The 20115-nt window shown below is 40.0% G+C and overlaps 1 protein-coding gene across 1 annotated transcript in view; it reads right to left on the bottom strand.

Annotated features, from left to right (window-relative positions):
- The window catches only part of YES1 (YES proto-oncogene 1, Src family tyrosine kinase), a 50475-nt gene that overhangs the window by 12586 nt on the left and 17774 nt on the right, over window positions 1-20115 (bottom strand). Inside the window, exon 2 of the mRNA XM_084281806.1 lies at window positions 6241-6513. Coding sequence (XP_084137932.1) covers window positions 6241-6505 — 265 coding nt within the window. The 5' untranslated portion in view covers window positions 6506-6513. The remainder of the gene's footprint in view (window positions 1-6240; window positions 6514-20115) is intronic.

The following is a 20115-nucleotide window of genomic DNA, read 5'->3' as shown; positions in this document are numbered from 1 at the left end:
GAGGAATAAAATAATTAATTTTTGAGAGTACAATATTACATCTCTAACATGCATATATATGTACCAGGAAATGCACAGAAGACCACCTACAGAAACAAGCTGTGTCTAATCTTAGATGTGGCAATTAGCATGACGGTGATCAGAAGGAAAAAATACGTAATGCAATGGGTATTGTCTACATCTAGTGTTATTGTACTATGGATACTTTCTGACATAAAGTTCCAAATCAGTCAAATATTTTCATTTGATTTAGAGTCTTCCTGTGCTGATACTATCTCAGCAGGCCATAAATGGGAATGAATCTATAGTTCTAAGAAAAATAGAAAAATCTCCCTACGATTATAAAGTAAGTGAGGGTTTATTTTGAAGTATGACTTCCAAACTAAAAATTAGACTATCTCCCTCCTTTGGCACTAAAAAAAAATATGTTGTTCTCATAGGTGACTCCTATCTGAGGTGAACAGAGGGCCTGATATGCTGACTGCACCCAACCCAGAGGGAAGTCTGCTGCCTCCCTAGGATCCCAGTAGGAGATGTTACTAGAAAACTCCCTAGCCTGGTACAGCCTTCCAATTATTATCCTTTATTGGTTTTTCACATTAGCAGCAGCTATGAAGTAGCAAAGAGAAGTTCAAGGGCGATCAAAAGGGACTTCAGGGCTTTGAGACAACTGATTAAAGGATTGGGGCACAGGCAGCATTTTCCTCTATCTTTCCAGTAGCAGCGAACAGTATTGTAAGGAAGAGGTAGACCCAGCTCATCAATACAATACGATGAGGCACTGGAACAGGCTGCTCAGGGAAGCTGTGGATGCCCCATCCTTGGAGGTGTTCAAGTCCAGGCTGGATGGGGCTTTGGGCAGCCTGGTCTGGTGGGAGGTGTCCCTGCCCATGGCAGGGGGTTGGAATTAGATGATCTTTGAGTTCCCTTCCAATGCAAACCATTCTGTGATTCTATGAATACATGGGTCCGAAGCTGGTGTCACCAGAAGTTTGGGTTTCTTGAACATGGGATTCTTGAACATCAGGCCTGCTGCTGCCTGACTGGATACACCTTTCTCAGAGGAAGAAAAGGATTTTTGTGCAGGAGTTAGCAAGGCTGTTCGATAGTGCTTTAAACTGGATTTGAAGGAGGAAAGGGATAAAACCAGGCCTGCCTGTGCTAAGCTATGGGAAGGAAAGCATGCCAAAATTTGAGGGACTGCGTGCTAGTGAGATCCTTCAGTCTGCTTCAGGAGGAGCTGGCTACAATGAAGCACATTTGAAATGTTTCTACACCAATGCACACAGCATGAGGAATAAACAAGAGGAGCTGGAAGCCTTGGCTCCGTCCCAAAGCTGACATCATTGGCTTAAACAAAACCTGCGGGAAGAGTCCTGTGACTGGTGTGCTATAATGGCTGGTTATAGACTCTTACAAGGGACAGGCAGGGCAGGTGAGGCAGGGGGTGGATGGACCATACAGTGCTCGTCTCTGGTAATGTCATGGCTGAGAGCCTCTGTAAGGATAGTGGGACAACCAAATAAAGCTGATGTTGTTGTGGGAATCTACTACAGGCCACCCAGCTGGGATGACGACATCAAAGAATTATTCTTTAAGGAACTAAGAGATACCTCTAGATCAGCCACCCTTGTCCTTATGGGTGACTTCAACTTGCCAGATGTTAACCGGAAAAAAAAACACACAGCTGATAAAAACATGTCCAGGAGATCCTAAAACACCTTGATGTCAAACATACTCCTTCTTGGGCTCTGTCTTCAACACCGATGATGGCCTCCACGGGTCCAAGAGACCTGACTGTGACTGTGGGAATGATAAACTCCCAGCCGACCCTAAACTTGTGTGGGAATCGTTGCTCCAACTGGATGCATGTAAATTTATGGGGCCCAATGGGATTCATCCCAGGGTACTCAAAAAGCTGACTGATGTCATCATGAGACACCTCTCAATTACTTTTCAAAGTTTGCAGATGATACGAAATTGGAAGGAGCTGCTGGTTTCCTTGAGGGTAGAGAGGCCTTGCAAAGAGATCTTGACAAACTAGAGACCTGAGTATTCAGCTGCATTAATTTTAGCAACAGCAAGTGCTGGATTCTGCACCTGAGGTGGGGCAATCCTGTGACTATGTACAGACTGGTGGAGGAAAGGCTGGAGAACAACCCTGCCAAAAGGGATCTGGGAATTTGGTTGACAGCAAGTTCAATGTGAGTCAACAGTGTGCCCTGTCATCCAAAAGGGCCAACTATGTCCTGGTGTACGTTATGCATGGCACTGCTAGCTAGTCAAGGAATGGGATTGTCCCGCTCTGCTCTGGGCTGGTACATCCTCATCTTGAGTGCTGTGTGCAGTTTTGGGCACCACGATATAATAAGGACATAAAACTATTATAAAGTGTCCAAGGGAGGGCTATGAAAATGGTGAAGGGTCTAGAGGGCAAGACATATGAGGAGGAGCTAAAGTCACTCGGTGTGCTCAGCCCCGAGCAGAGCAGGCTGAGGGGAGGCCTCATGGCGGCCTGCAGCTCCCTCACGAGGGGAGCGGAGGGGCAGGCGCTGAGCTCTGCTCTCTGGGGACAGCGACAGGACCCAAGGGGACAGCACGGAGCTGGGACAGGGGAGGGTCAGGCTGGGGGTTAGGGAAAGGGTCTGCACCCAGAGGGAGGTCAGGCACTGGGACAGGCTCCCCAGGGCAGTGGTCACTGCACTGAGCCTGACGGAGTTCAAGAAGAATTTGGACAACCCATCCAGTTGGGTTTTGAGTATCTCCACAGTAGGAGACTCCAGCCTCTCTGGGCAAAGTAAATAAGCGTTTTCTCATACTCAGATGGAACTACCTAGGTTTTAGTTTGTGCCCATTGCCTCTAGTACTGTTGCTGGGCACCACTGAAAAGGAGTCTGGCTCCATCTTCTTAACGCCCTCTCCTCCAGATATTTATACACATTGATAAAACCCCCTCTCCAGGCAATTCTTCTTTTCTCCAGGCAAAACCAGCCCAGCTGTCTCAGCTTCTCCTTGTATGGAAGGTGCTCTAGTCCCTTAATCATCTTCACAGCACTTCTCTGGACTCGCTCCAGTAGCTCCATGTCCCTCTTGTACTGGGGAGCCCAGAACTGGACCCAGCACTCCAGGTGTGGCCTCACCAGGGCTGAGTGGAGGGGGAAGATCACCTCTCTTGACCTGCTTGGCCACAAGGGTACAGTGCTGGCTCATGGTTAACCTGCTATCCACCAGGAACCTCTGGTCTCCCTCTGTAGAGCTGCTTTCCAGCAGGTCAGTGCCCAGACTGTAGTGGTGCTTGGGGTTATTCCTCCGTAGGTGCAGGGCCCTGCACTTGCCTTTATTGAATTTCATGAGGTTCCCCACCGCCTAACTCTCCAGTCTGTCCAGGTCTCTCTGAATGACCACTAAGCACTATGGTGGATCAGCCACTCCTCCCAGTTTTGTATCATCAGCAAACTTGCTGAAGGTGCACACTCTACTCCATCATCCAGGTCCACTGATGAATATACTGAACAAGACTGTGCACAATGCTGACACTGCTAGCAAAAGGCCTCCAACTAGATGCTGTACCACTGAGCACAACCCTCTGAGCTCTGCCATCCAGCCAGTTCACAATCCACCTCACCATCCACTCACCTAACCTACTCTTCCTGAGCTTGCCTATGAAGATGTTATGGGAGACAGCATTCAAAACCCTGTATCAGAGTAATGAAACAGTGTATTCAAGTGTAAACAATGCAATAAGAAAATTATCATTATTTGTGAGCTCAATTATTTGTAAGAAAGAACTGAAAAAGCTTATGTACAATCCTTGTAAAGTTTTGCTTTCAACACTTCAGCTATCATAAAACCTCTTTATTTTCACTCACAAGTGTAATTTACTCCACAGCAAAGAAAAATAAAGTGCTTCAGGCAAACAGCATCAGCACAGAATATTTTAAACAGATACAGCCCAAATGATTTTTAAGTCTCTTGCAGATGTTTTCTTTGTGAATTACGAGTTGTTCAAGATATGTGGGATCAAAACTTTTCCCTTAAAGAGAATCCTCTCATTAGTGCCGACTTTTCATCCTCTAATCTAGGACTGGTTTTGGAGAAGACTTTACTTTCTTATTCAGCATAAGGACTAGAGAGCCCTACTGCATACATAGCTGCATAGAAGGCAAGAATGACAGTCAATTATTCTGCTGTGATTTTCAGAAATATTCTGTGAATTCATAGTGTCCGATGACTGAGAACGTGTAGTACAGGAGCAGCGCAACTAACTCACGTTTCTTCTCCTTTTCTGCTCTAGAAGAATAAAAGAATGCTCAACTCTTTTTCAGCCTCACTACCAGCTATGATGACAACCGTATCGTCCTTTTATCAGACATCACTGATGGGCTGGATAAGTACTACTGACACTTATGCCCTGTTTGACAAGCCCATCTATTCTCCTCTCTTGCAAAACAAAGGGCTCCAGAATGTGATCTAGTGTTTTATTTGTGACAAAGACTGGAAGCTTACAGCCAGATGAAGTTTGTCATTTAATCCATTCACAAAAATACCTAGTTTTGATTGATTTGAAAATCAGAAGTGGATCTATCAAACAACTGCTGATCCAATTTTTATTTAAAAAATAAATAAAAAAGGAGAGAGCGTGTGTTTGAGGACGGACTGGTTTAGCAAAACAAGGGAATAATTAAGTATGAACTATCATTTTACCTGATCATAAAATGATTGCAGCATTCACCCAAATCAACTTGCTTGCAAGTAACTGAATGCACACTAATGAGATTCAAGCCTATCTTTTCATGAGAAGTCCCTTCTGTTGACTCTGATCCAAGATACAACATGCTTAAGTACTAACAGGAACAGAGACAGGCAAGAAGACAGCCCTGCTGGTCTAGGCAGAAAAAGATTTATGGTATCCGGGGGGGGCTACATTCCTGATGTCTGGTAATGCCCAGGAGTGCCTGCATGCACTGCAGGAGATTCCCACGTGAAAGAACCAGATCTAGCAAGAAGTAATACACAGGGGTTTCTTGGAGGATATGAAGATTTCTGTAAGCATGCTAAATAAAAATAAAGGCTGCCATTACTTCAGTTTTACACATGTTCATCCAAAAAGGATTCAGAGCAGGCTCAAAAACTTTAAGACATTATAGATGTTCTTTTTTTTTTTTTTTTTTTTAAGAATTCCCAAATAGGGAATATGACATAATCATTACTTGACAATTCATATTTTATTTTCCTGAATTTCTTAATGTCAAGGCCACAGTGGATTTTCATGAATCTCAAATTTTTTGTGCTTAGAAATTTTTAGATGCTACTGCAGCCAACATTTTAATGTTACTGCAGCAAAGATTTTACCACTATAACTGTGCTAACAACAGAATTTTGTAGGAAAACTAGAAGTAGACTAATAAAGAATTATTTACCATATTTTATGAAGTGTCTGCATAAGGTTTCTTCCCTCTCTCTCAAGTAAAAAGTAAATGACAGTTTCCTCTCAAAAATATCCATCAAAACTAAGTGAACTACTGAGATTACCCATGAGCACAAAAATAGTGTTTTTTAATGAAGTTTTATGATTTTGATATCAAGTGTATATTGCTTTTAAATGCTGTATCTTTAGAGACTTTGTGTCAGCCAAGGTCTCCACACCTTGTAAATTCTACCTTCTATATATCCAAATATGCTTTTAATATGACCCTCAACAATGAGAATTCTACTCTCTTGTTTTACATTGCTCATATATTTAATAACTTTATAAAAAACAGATTTCATGCTGCCTTAATGTAAATAACTTACAGCTAATCAAAAGATCTGAAAAACAGTTTAAATCAAAGTATCAGCTTCCCAAATTTTAGATGCTTTACATTTTGTCTCTCTCTCCAGAAGTTTAAAGCCATTATTGCATGTGCATCCCTTCAAGAGCTTAGAATTTCTAAAACATTTTTATCGTCTACTCTTATTACTGCTTTTAGTGTGTCAAGTATCTGTGTGCTGTGGTTCTAAAAAAAACCCAAAGCCAAAAAAAAAAAGACAACCACCAAGCCCGAGTTACTGGTGGGTATGGGCTGAATTATTATCTGAGCAGTAAAGATACTAAAAATCAAAAAGCTCTAAAACGCAATTGACTTGAAATTTGAAATTTATTTCTGTGTGGCAAGGGGTAGTAGAATTTTTTTTTTTTTACTATGACTGTGAAGCTTACATATAAATAGCAACACAAAAAGAATTTTTTGTAATACTGACCTGTTAAAGTACTAGGATATGGACTTGGCACAGCTGAAAACGAAGACGATGCTCCTCCAAAGGGTGTCATTCCTGAGGGCCCTCCAAAAGGAGTCATGGAATGACTGTTAAAATTAACTGCTGATCCCTTTATTGCCGGCGACTGTGTTGCTTGGCTGGAGTCTGACCCGTAATGGCTGACGTGGGAACTAACAGGTTCTGGAGTGTTATCAGTCCTGTATTTCATGGCCGGACCTTTATCTTCCTTGCTTTTAATGCACCCCATGATTGCTTCTGTGAGAACAAGAGGAAAAAATTAGTTCTAGATTTCACATCTTTTGCTAGTTAATACAGAAGACTCCCCCAAAGTTACTGAAAATGTCGATTTATTGATGTTTACAAAAATGTTGATTTACTGATGTTTACAAAAAACAAACAAGCAAAAGAATCCCTCCAGCAACTTCTACTATGTGCAGGTTATAAACGCCAATATTAATGCACTCTGGAATAAGATCTAAGCCATTCCTGGACTAGAGGGGACACAATCATTTCCCCCTACCACAACACATAAAAACATGACATTTGAATTATTCTTCACCCCAGATTCTTGCTGGACTGTACAAGGCAAACAAACAAAAACCCAACAAAAACAGGCAGCCGGACAGAGGAGGAAAAGTCACCAAAGTCTTCTACAGCAGAAACCTGTGGAAGATCACGAATTCTGAGCAGAGGTGACAAGTACGGGGCGATGTAAGCCATGATACAAGGGAAACAAGCGGGGCACCCCTGTTCTCTTTTTTAAGCACTTGTGCAATAAGGTCCAGAGCTGCTGATGGCATAACAACTAAGGATATCTTTAAAGACGTAAAGAAGTTTCCATCCATTTCCAGCCCCCCAAATGCAACTCACAAATAAACCTATAATATCCATTGCCATGGGATAGGATTAAGCTCCAGTGCTGAAGCCGAATTAAAAAAAAATTACAAGAGTAATTAGAATATCCGTGGTAGCTTAGAAACTGATCTGCACCCTGGCAGGCGACGATTTATGGCCCTGGCAGCCCAGGATGGCCACAAATTTCCATTAGAGGCAGACCGTGCCAGAGCTGCTTACTGCAGGGACACCTCTTACCTGATGACAGTCATCAGAGAGGAGACATGTCAGAAACAATTAAAATTACCATGTCGTAAGAAGTCACCACCTGTCATTTATCAGGTGGTGACAACTGATAGCGGGCATTTTATAGCTTCCCCAGCTGGGAAACAAACCAGAGAGATTTGGAGAGGAGCCTGTTTTAGATGCAAGGCTAGTCTGACATGAAAATTTCTGTTCTTGGGGGAAAAAAAAAAAACAACAACAACAACAAAAAACACCAAAAGCATTAAACCTCCCTACTTTAACCTCAAACATAGAAAATTCTAAAAAAAAAATAGGAAATTAATTCTCTAACAAATCAATTTAAAAATAATACATCAATCTGAAAGCACTAAAAATATTTCTTCCCATAATTGCAACAGCAGTTTCATGGATTCTTTAGCTAGGTGTCCGGAAAACTGTTTCCCATTATATATCTAATTATTTTTCCCTTTCAGTTCTCTTTTACCTTATTGACTATTAGATACTTAAATCTAGAACAAAGTAAATCTTCCTTAAAAGCAAATACTGCCTTAATATAGTCACAAAGAGAAAACTTAGTTTTCCAATCTAAAAGTTTTCTCATTTCCTTTGTGTAACTACTACAATATTAAAAATGCTGCAATTTCCTCAAGAACCTTCAACCAAAGTTCTTGGAAAAAAGAACATCCATAGCTACCGAAACACCACATAAAATTTAAAACTAAGAATATTCATCTGACATTTCAGTCCCTAACACTAATGTGTTACAGAGAACTACTGCTGCAGAAACAAGAAGCAACAAAGTCAAATAACTGCATTTTAAAAATCTCACCTAAGGGTTTCATGTGGAATAATGAATCATCATAAAAGCAAACCTTATTTTTTTTTTCTACTTCTGCTATTATTATTGCCGACCTGTTCTATTAACATTTGGGCACAATTAATAACTCACATACCTACATAAAGAATGTAACGTGTCTAAATACCTTCAGAAGGAAGCATTATAATAGAAAAGCTAGTTAGCAATTCATGATATAAGTGGATCAAACACACAAAACACATCCTTTTCATTTTGTTTCTCTACATCTATAAAATAGACACTGTAGTTTGAAGCACATTTTTTTGGTTGTTTGGCTGCTGTCTGTGAATTCTTGACTTAGTTTCTTTGATTCTCCTTAAATAACTGCAATCAAAGTTTTCTGTAAACAGGGAATACAAGTCCAAACACCTTTGCGAAAATGTGTTTGGAAATCGCACCGATTCCCTACCTTTGGTTAAAAAAAAAAATTAAACATCATGCATGATTAAAAAGTAGTTATGTTAATAAGTAAATTAAAAGGTAAAGGTAGGAACATTCGTACATGTTCATCACAAATATTTTTCCTCCAGTATTTCTGGCATTTGGTTAACTTGTAACAGGCTGACAAGACTTCCAGATTTAGAAAAAAAAAAAAAAAAAGAAAGAAAAAAAGATAGAAGCAAGTTCACAAGACTGGTGGATTCTGCCCACACTAAGTGACAGTAGTATTGCATGCTTCAATTATAACTAATATCACCCATATGTGCTCATGTCCTTCGGTGGTTGTTAGCAGTAAAAAGTTACCATTGGTGTACTTCAAAGCAATGAAAAGCCCTTACTGAAGACCTGAGTTCATTCTAGAGAAATGTCTCTTTCTCTTGCTTCTTCCCTCCCCACCCATTTCACTGCTAGGGTGATCTTCAGTCAGGGGTAAAAGGGATTAACAACAGGGATTCAATCAGCACTTCAAAGAGACTGACGTTCAGAAATAGGCAAACAAAAATGTAATCATTCTTCTATTTTTATAGTTGCATACCAACAAAACAAAATCACAGAAGCAAAATAATTTGTTTTTGAAAGCCAAAAACATAGGCGGAAAAAAAATCTGTAAAATGCTGCATATGAATTTATGAGGAGAAAAGACAGGGATGATGGCATAAAGGGTGAGTAGTAGGGAAGAAACTGCCCACACAATGGAAGGAAAAAAAAAAGCTTTATTACTGTTTAGCCTTGCAATATATACTGGATAATAATAATAATAATAAAAAAAAACTAAGCAGCTGGTAGTGTTTTTGTTTCTTCTGGTACTGCATTTGTTATTAAAAATTTATGTAACTGGAATAACTTACAACAATTTTCATTACTCTTTGACCAGAAACAAAACACTAAGAACTATGTTTCTGCCATAATATTCATGGCTCTTTCTGAAGCACCAAATTCTTTTTTGGAAACAGAAATATAAGAAGTTCCTGTTGGCTCTGCTGCAGTCAGTCCATCTATTCAAAGAAATGCTGATCCAAGGTAAGTAATCCATAAGCCACAGATCCATTCCCATTAGTTAAACCGTTATTGTAGATCAGACAGAGTAACTTCAGTGGCTTTTTCTTTCTTTGAACAAATACTTTCCAGTGTGCCAATGCGTTTGGTAGGTGGGTTAGGAGTCAGCTTGCTAGAGGACTAGCAGGAGAGCACAGTCTGAAAGGCCTGGAGTGAAACCACAGATGTCTTGTCCTGCTATCTAGATGGAAACAATCCTGCATTAGAATGCTTTCAAGAAGCAGAAGCTAAAATGATTACTGGAAGGATGGATGAAGGTTAGCAGGATGCCCACAAAAATCAATAGAATGAGTGTATGCCAGAAAGTAGTCGTCATCAAATACGATTTTAGTGACATCTAATTTGACTTGGGATTTTAGAAGAAGTCATACAAAGGGCAGAAGTTCATTGCCTTTCAATACTCTACAAACACCTCAATAACAAAGGCATCTTAACAAGCCCTCTGTCAAACAGAGAGCTCCAAGAAAGTCAATTCTGCACCCTTATCTTCCTGAGTATTTTACAGCAGAGTGCTAGATCACAAGGAAAACACTGTTTAAAAAATCAAAAGGCATGGCTAGTAAAGCCTTTGTGTTTTGTGCTTTCATTTCAGAAGGATGACCTACCAGCCCCCCAAAAAACAAGTTTTTCCTCAAGAGCTGTCATACCCTCAGGTACTGACAAACCATTCCCTTAGGGAATCTGCAGCCTTGATATCCATCCAGCCCAGAGGTGGGTGCCACAAGGGAATCCACCCATTCATTAAATGCACCTTTGTTCCTTCCTGTTGATAGTTACTGACGTTATTTATTCACTGGTTCATCGGGATTCAAGGTTTCTTGGGAGTGCTTCAACAAAGGTCTCCTGCTGGCATGAACGAACATTAGGTGGATAAACCAACAATGCAACAACTAGCGTTCCCAGAGCAAAGCAGTCTGCAAATAACCTCAAAACCGTGTATTATTTCCACTTCCTTCAAATTCTACCCATCGGCATCAAGATTTTGAGGGACATAGGTTAGCCTCTGAAATCCTGAAGACCAAAAGCCTCATGTTTGTTCTGCTTGCTGTCACTGATTTAATAACAAAACCTATTCACTATGGAAAAAAAAAAATCAAGAAAAGTAAGGAGTTTCCTCTAGGGTCCAAACTGAAGGTATTCTGCTCTCTCACTTTTGTTACGAACCATCACTTCCAGTCCTCTCGAGACTTCACCACTACCTAAGGCAGCAAACGGCAGCCACACAAAGAGGCTCTAACACGCTGCAAAGGGAAAGATGCTCTGGGGAGTTGTTCTCTATTCAGCCTCTTCACTAAATCAGGTACTAGAACCATACAGGGAATAAATGCAAGAGGTAGGGAAAAAAGAAAAATCAGTAAGGGGGATGATAGAATGGAACACTTCTTTTCCCCGCTCCTTTCAATTACTGAAAATACCCACATAGCTGAAAAGAGCACCTAAGTCCTTTTTCACTATAAAGAGGAGTCATTATAAGAACTCTGGAGAAGTCAAATCTCTTTCAAGAAGAATACAGCAAGACTGCAAGTATCTTTGTTCCTAAAAAATAAAAACAAAAACTCTATGCTACGTAATATAAAAAAGAATTTCATTTGAGATTCACAAATTGCCAATAAAATGACCAAAAAAGTAAAGATTCCCACTGCTACTCTACTTTCGTTTCTCAGTATTAACAACAAAAATAGTTTCTATCGATAAAAGTAGCATCTTCAGTTCTCAAATGTGAAAAATGTCCTCCACAAAAAAGTCCTCTTAAGTTTTAAATAGAGCCATGATCTGAAGTTATTAAAGTTTCATGCAGTAACGAAGACAGGATATTCTGCAGAAAGTACACTAATGGATCCATTAGCTAACAGCTGACTATTTGCTTAAACAAGTGCAGAGCTGACTCCGTATGTCACCGGAGACATGCAACCTCTGCTGGCTTTTTGTGCACCAGGCAAACAATGCGAAGCATTCACCAAACAGGTGGTTTCAGATGGCAGCATGTAAAACTCATTTATTAGGAGTGACACAGACTGAACGAAATGAAAATAATCAGAAAAGAGGCTAGTAACCCTTTTGGCCAATGCTATTGTATTCAACAAACTCCATTTTAAAATTCACTACTTTCATATGAAAATATTATTTTTATAACTTTTTTTTTTAGAACACAAAGCAATCCACTACGTAGGTAAAGAAGAAATACACTAAAGAATGACCAAAACTAGTTTGTGTTCTTTGCATAGTATACACAGTTTTCATTCTCAAATTATGTACTTTTTACCATGCGATAGTTTATCTTCTATAAGCTGTCGTAACTTGCAAAGTTTCCTTATTTCACTACGAACAACCCATGACATTTCAAAGAATGATGTTCCACGGGATACAGTTTTATAATTAGCAGTAACATTAGCATAATGACACCTCAGACAGTCTGTATGATTATGCATTTAAAGTGCCACTGACATGACCTTGTAGTTAATGATCTAATACGGAGCGAAAAGTGAAGATAAAGGAAGAAGCGTAAAACAAGACATTGAAGCAAGGACTTAGGCTATTACAATTTCAATGTTTACCACTCATCTGAGCATAAGTCTCTCCAGAAAAATAACTATAAACCCGCACTATTAGATCTTAGGTTGCTCATACATTAAAATATTCATTTAAATAAATCTTGTCCTTTATCACTAACTAGAAACCTTTGATCCCAATGTTTCTACAGACCAAATCCTGCTTTCAGTATGACTGCAAAAACACATTCAAGGAGAAATTATGAAGCTCCTGTGGCAATGCTTTTGATTTCATAGAAGCAGAACAAACTCCAGCTTGGTTGCTAATAAAGCTATGGCTAAGAGAACTAGCATAGCAAGCAGAGGACACTGCACAAAGAGAAAAAAATAGTACAGAATTCCTTTTATAACTGGAAATCTTGTGTATTTCAGAGAATTAAAAGCTGTTGCAAGTTTTACATATTTCTGTTCTATGTCCTACTTCTTACAGAAATCAGATTAAAAAAATTACATTAAATTAATGACATTGAGTGTGGCTGGAGGAACTAGCTGGCAAGATCATTACAACTGTGCTCTGAAGGAACACCAGATCTCAAAATACTGCCTGAAAATTCAATATAAGCAGGAATTGCATGAGAAAGAATTAAGTCCTTCAACCTTCCCATTCTCTAATGATTTCTTAGCATTTTGGCATGGAAGATGAGTCTGATGATATGTGCTGCTTCTGAGGCTTGACTGGCTTACATACATGTGGGACACTTGCCCACACATATCAGATTTTGGACATACAGTCTATGAAGGAGAACGAGGATTTCCAGACCTCCAATTTGAATTGTCCCAGACAAAGGCTTCTCTCCAGAAGAAACACCTTCTGTTGTTGGAACTAACAGGTAGGAGGAGACGGAGCTGCTCCAGAGGGCAGCACTACCTTCATCCCAATCCACACCAGGCCCTATCATCCAACTGCACGGCTCCATCGGATGTCAGGTTACAGAGGTAAAGGAACAAATAACTGCTGCAACAAAAACATTTAGTGACCAGAATGGAAATAAGGATTATCAGTGTGGTCATGTCAAGGAAAACATGAGAATTCGCAGTTTTCCCTCTCAGTCACACTCTTGTTCTTTCTGGACAAAATCACCTCCCCCTCCTTATGTACTTGGACAGCTCAAGCTGTTGAGGTGGTCCTTCATTTTAAAGACAGGCAAAAGTTTCAGGGGCATATAGGAGAAAATGATTGTGTCATGGATGACACATGGCCTCCTCTGCAAAATATATGCTCATAAAACTGTTTATAATCACAGTTTTGCCTACACTATCTGAGATAACGTAGGTTTGCTTTGACTACATATTATATGACAACATATCATATGACAACATAACTTCTCAATACTCTCTGCAGCTTTTCAGTACTTAAAGGGGGATTATAAAAAAGATTGTGAATGACTCTTTTGCTCAGGCAGTCAATGACAGGACAAGGGGGAATGGTTTTAAACTAAAGAGGGGAGATTTAGATTAGAGGTTAGGAGAAATTCTTCACTCAGAGGGTGGCGAGGCAGTGGCACAGGCTGCCCAGAGAAGCTGTGGATGCCCCATCCCTCGAGGTGCTCAAGGCCAGGCTGGATGAGGCTTTGGGCAGCCCCAAAGTCTGGTGGGTGGGATCCCTGTCCATGGCAAGGGGGCTGGAACTGGGTGATCTTGAAGGCTCCTTCCAACCCAAGCTGTTCTATGATTCTGTAATAGCAAATAAAAATGTTTTTTCCAACCAGAGTAATGCATGCTCAGGAAAGACAGACTGGAGGTGGAAGACAGCAAGCCTACTCTAATTTTAATGACTTTTCTAACAAAAGATGACCTAGCTTAATATCCTGTCTTCAGTACTGGCCTTTGCCTCCAACCAAGAGCTCCCCATTCACCACATGCCTGGGCACAGCCTCTGACAACCAAGTAGGCTATCTTTTTGTAGGAAGAGTGACCAGCAGTGGATGCTTTGGAAGAAGAGAGGAGCAGGATAAGCACAGGCTGAAATGTCCTCAGTCTTCACTGATCCACTCAGGAATTCCAGTCAGATGGAAACGAGCAACTTCACTACACTGGAAAAGTCCTGCAGGTACGAACCAGCTAATGGATTTAAACCAATGTGTTCATGAAACACATGGATAAGATTTCAAACTCCACTTCAGCTGGAAGCTGCCCACCTTGCATGCAAGGTAACAGAAAGCAGGAAAGAAAGCAGGTGCTGGGAGGAAAAGCAAACAAAAAAACAGCACCACAAACCCACCCATACTAGGCAGAGCCTAGTCAGACTGAGCCAGAAGGAACTGCTTCTAAATTTCATAGCACAGCAAAGACAAAATCATCAAATTTTAATGTTTAAGCTCATTTAAAAAAAATAATAAAACTACAAATTGCTATGCAAAACTTTTATTTTAAGAAAGTTTATGTTTTCGGGATCTGCTCTGAATTTTCAGTGGAGTCAGCAAAGTATTTGTATCCAGAAAGAGTAGAAAATAATTTGCTTTTTTATACATCCAACTAAGACCTGCCAACAATCCTAAGGCAGATGATGCAAAAATGGATACACAACACTGAGATTAATTTTCTTTATTCCAGAGGTCGAGATCACAAGGGAGAGATTAACTGAAATATCAGAACTGCAAAAGCAATTTTATGTGCTGAAATATATAATGCATATACATGAAGCTATTTTTAAATTTAGAGTTATAATGTCAAGCCATACAATTCGAAGCCTTTAGCACACCAGGAAATTTTCTCTGACAACAGACAATACCACAGACAAAACAGCCAATATATTGTCTAGACAGCATTATTGCTGCTCCATTGTCTTGAGCATTTAAGCTCACAGTCAATAAATAAATTCAAGCAGAAAAGGACAATTTAGTGCAACAGCTATTTATACTCACTAATTTGTAAATAATTAGAATTATCTTGAAAACTTAAAGCCTGAAATATTCAAGAAGTCTCTCCAAAAGAATGTTTCGGATGACAGCAAGATGCATGTCATAACTTGTCAAGCTGTCTAGTCTATTTCAGACAGGATTTACGAACTTATTTATAAACAGAAAGATTTTGTTTTCATTGAATCGTATTCAGAAAAGAACAAAAAGTATGCCTGGTATCACACAATACTTTTAGAGATACCATTTCCAACTATTCTATTTAAGTATATTACTTCAGAAAAAGATGCCTCCGGAAGTAATTTTAAAAGCACATTTTATATGTTGTTTACTAAAATAATTGTGCTGTTTTTAGCAAGATGCATACAGCTTTCCCAAGGGAAGTCTGCGTTAGAAAAAAATTGAAGTGAAATTTCTGCAGTAGAAGAACAATTTGCAGCTTTTTTGTTCTGAAAAATTCTGTGAAAACTTAAGGAGTCATTTTTTTCAAAGTTCCATTATGAACTACATGCAAAAAATAGGCTACAAAAAGTGCAAGCTCACAGAAGTACAGAACGGACTTACAGATAAAGTGACAATTACATGTTAAGATGAGAAAAAAGAGGAATTTAGTAATAGCAACACTCCAGCTGCTACTTCATTTACTCACTGTTAGTCAACTAAATACTAAAGAAAGGACCAGTCACAGCAATTTCGAAAGTGAACCCCCCAAAAAAAGATGTTATAATAAATGATTGTTACATCCACCCAATGTATAACACAGGAACAGTGCTAGGGAATCTGATGGAACTTAATTAATTTGGTGTGTGTTTGACACAACAGTTACTTTACATTTGCACATACCTGCTTTGCAGAGTTGAGTTTTTACAGCTACTGTTTGCCAAATGTCACTCTAAGCTGAAAGCACATTCCCCTTTATTCTAAAGCTATTTTATCCTCACTAACGTAATTGACATGATTAGCATGTTAACAAAAATCAGTAATTAAAGTATTTAAATCCAATTACTGATAAAACGTTACAGCTCATTTATTCAAAGACCATAGACCCAGATCTCCTTCAGCAATTAGTTCTTTGCTGAACAACAGGAATTTCAGGAAGCCAGCTGGAAAACATCACCCTTTTGACTAAAACAAAAAGTAAAAGTATGCATAAACAATTACAACCAGACATGTACGCTCTTCTTCGTGATTCAATAGCTTGTGTTTCCCTTTGCACATAAAAAAATAAGCGAAGAGTGCTATTATATTGTAAAGAAATTCAAAACTAAACCAAAAAAAATGTAAGATGACACCTGCTAAATAATAGTCTTATTAAAAGGGAAGAGCTGGATGATGTTTTAACTAAACAAGAATTATAACCCTAATAGCTATCATTACGGCTGTTATGTTACTTTCTATAGTGACAGATCTAATAGCTGTCATAGGAAAGAAGACCAGAAGAAATTATCTTAATTAGCTAGTCATGCATCTTGCACAATAGAGGCCATAGGGCTGCGCTAAATTCATTTCTCTTTTTCTGTGTTTTTCGAAGTACCCACACGCTCAAATTCATTCCATTTCAATATGACCTGTTATGAGAAGTCCACCCACACTGGGCAAGTACCACGTTTTAAACACGGTAACCTCTAGAATACGTGCCCTGTATCACACTTGTGCCACCTTTGCCTGAGAGCCCCACCAGCACCAAGCCCCCATTCCCTCTGCACGCAGGCTCCTGGGCACCCTGCCCAGGGGACCTCCAGAGGGCCCTTCCCACCTCAGCCACATCATTCTCTGGGCATTTCAGGACTCTCACCCTTCCCTCTGGTAAGTATGATGCATTTCACTCAAACACAGTCCTGTGAGTGGCTTTCCAGACAATCTCATCTTCTCCAAGCCCCCTCAGTTTTTTTTTTCAGTGCTTTCCTTTAGCAGGGATCTCCAGGCACAGATACAGCATCCCAGGCAAGGAATATTCTTCCTCATCGTTCTTTGAGATTGTAGTATTTATTTCAGCTGTAGCCACTGTCTTACGATTCTCAGGGATTTTTTAGCAAACAGAAACTCCCTCATCTCGAAAGCAGAGCCCTCATCCTTCTAGCTACACGTATATTACATGTTGCTGTACAAAGCAGCCCCAGACTCTCATCTAATCCAGATTATTCTAATCGTGGAGCTGTGAGGCAGAAACAGAAAAAGAAAAAAAAAAAATCATTCATCTACAATCAATCAGAGACAACTGGACATGGTAAGAGAAGAGTCTCACCGCTACCCTGCCTAGGGCTTCTTACACATGCCCCCAGTACTGCACAGTCCCATTCATAACCTGCCCTACAAGCACTTGGCACTGCTTTGCAACAAGCATGGAGCTCGGCCATACAGCTCTCTGGTTCCTAAATTCCACAGTACACACACTGCAGAAAGCATCTGCTTTGTCTTGGGAGTCAGGAAAACATTCACTTTCATTTTGTCCTGGGAGGCTGGATTATTTGCACACCACATCACTTGTCCCAGCCCAGGGTTGGCTCCTGCAAAGTAGGAGTATCCTCTCTCTTCAACAGGTGAAGTTTTGTTCTGAATGTGGGCATTTCACAAGCAATTTGCGAGCCTGCTACCAAAAAAAAACCTTAATTCTTTGCTTTCAAAAGCAAGGTGTTGTTTTCCCTCATGTTCACGCTCATTTTTTTGCCTAAAGGGATCAAAATACTCAACTCTTTCCAGCTCAAGACTAGCAATTAGAGTGGCATGTACAGGATGTACCAAGCCTGCAATGATGACATGTAATGGAAAACCACACAGCGCTCACTTCCCATTTCTCCTTTGTTTTCCTTTAGATGGATCTTCTGCTGATTTTTCCTTACCACTTAAAACTGCTCACAGGACTTAAGAAAAAAAAAAAAAAAAGTTGAAGTTTTCAGGCATCTTCTAAAGAGATGTTAAAGATTACAGCAGTTATCTAGTTATCTGTTATCTGTAAAGGGTTTTCCACACTTGGCAACAGATCTTCCCTTTAATTTAGCATTTTGCAGCTCAGATTACTCACTAACATGCAGTCAACAAAATCTGAGCGTGAAGCTCCAAGTGAGCAACACATGAACCACATTATCAGTCACCAGTGTGCAAAGTGAACACAACCGACAACAAGCTGGCTGCTGCACATGCTGCAGAAGAGGAACATATGAGAGAAGGGTGTGAAAAGGTACCACTGGAGTGCTATGGGTTCTTACTAGAAAAAGAATCAGAAAGAATATCAGTAATCAACAAAGAACAATAGAAAAGTTTTATTTTGAGGTCGTATTTCATGTAGTAAGTATTGTTCACTTACAATAATGTACACCACTGTACAAGGACATCCTTCAGTTTTTAACTGTAGATTCTGATAATGCTACTCTAAACAAGCAGGCAAAATGCCTTAGCCTTTTTTGTTTTGTTTTCAGTCATTCTGGTACTTATTTTTCAGAGCACACAATTTATATTTAAAGATTCACTTCAAGCTAACTACTGTTTGGTAGCAAATTTTCGCATTCCTACCCAGTAAGCAGAGCAGAGCTCCTTTGACTCAAAGAGTATAAGCAGAAGGAAGGGCAATTTCCATTTTAATAAAACGTGAAAGGTGGAAACACCGAAAGGTGAGGGGGGAAGATGGCCAGGGTTCAGCAAAACACATGCATGTCAAACGACTTACTCCTCGGTAACTCCTGGCAGTTATTTACATTTTGGTCACAGGTCAGAAGGATTTAAATTCTGAGTAACACCGAAGGAAACAAATTAATGACATTTAGAAAGAATTAGTGCTGCCGAAAATAGAAAGATTGTGATGCCAGAACTCATGCTCTTCAAACATCAGCAGTGTGCTTAAAAGAGCTGAAGTATGTACACAACAGCAGAGCCGAGAAGCTCCAACAGAAACTTTCTGTGAAACTAAGTGTTTATTAAAAACGAGTAAGATTTTAAAAAGCATTTAAAATAATTCTTCCCCCCCCCCCCACAGGTTAACTTCAAGACCCAATTTTGTGAAATTTTAAAGCCTGTCTTCTAGACTAAACACCAACTGCTGGAAAACAAGTTCTGCTGTTCGGAGCCATTTGTGGGTGGCTCGCTGCCAGAGTGCCCTGCTACTCACCACCAGTAACAGCAACAGTGATAACCCTGGGGCCGAGCAGCATTACTAGAGGTAAATACCTGCACCTTCAGCCACCAGGGGCATGTTGGCATGGTTCATTCACGAAGACTGGTAAAATTACACAGTGCAGTGGTGATCTCTATCTGAGAAACGCTCTGCGAGTGTTAAGGACAGGCCAGCAGAGTGCTTCATCTGTCCTTTTTCTGCGGCACGTCATAGTTGTGGCTTCTGACTTTTGCTATTTTTGTTGCAGAGCCGAGAAGCGTTTTACATCCTTGTTGGTCCAAGTAAGGAGTGCACAAGAAATGTGTCTGACACCCAGCTCCCCGCTGCGAGCCGCAATAACCCTGCAGTTCTGAGCTCCCAGTTACTGTTTTATCCCTGAGCTCATGGTAGAGGAGCTCCTTTTCCCCTGGTGTTTCTATCTGGTGCTTTAAAATTCACAACAAGGAAAACGTTTGAAAAAATGCACATTTATCTAGGCTCATATAACCCGAGATGATGATGTGAGTTATTTTCTACCCCCAAACTACTTGTCTACGATGTCAAGATGGATATAGGAAATGAAAAATATTAACTACAGTGGAGAAAAAGCCCAACACAACAACCCTGACAAAACTCTGTCAGCTTTTGATATGTAGCTGAACATAAATATAATGAATAGGATAGAAAAGTAGAAGTATACAGTACAATATCCTCCTCCCTCCCCCCCAACCCATCCCAAGATATAAGGATAGAGTCTGGTAGTAGGACTTGATTAGTGTGATCAAGAAGATAAAGTTGCCACAAATGATGACATAAAAAGCAGAATTCCCCAAGGGGAATAAAAAGAAAAGAAGATTTCCCCTGAAAGGAAGTAAGACCTATAAACAAGGAAAAAGAAGTTTAGGGGAGGAGGCAGGAATGGGCAGGGGA

This window comes from Netta rufina (assembly GCF_964035555.1).
Source record: "Netta rufina genome assembly, chromosome: 2".
NCBI classification, from domain to species: Eukaryota; Metazoa; Chordata; class Aves; order Anseriformes; family Anatidae; genus Netta; species Netta rufina.
This window is presented reverse-complemented; position numbering and strand designations above follow the sequence as displayed.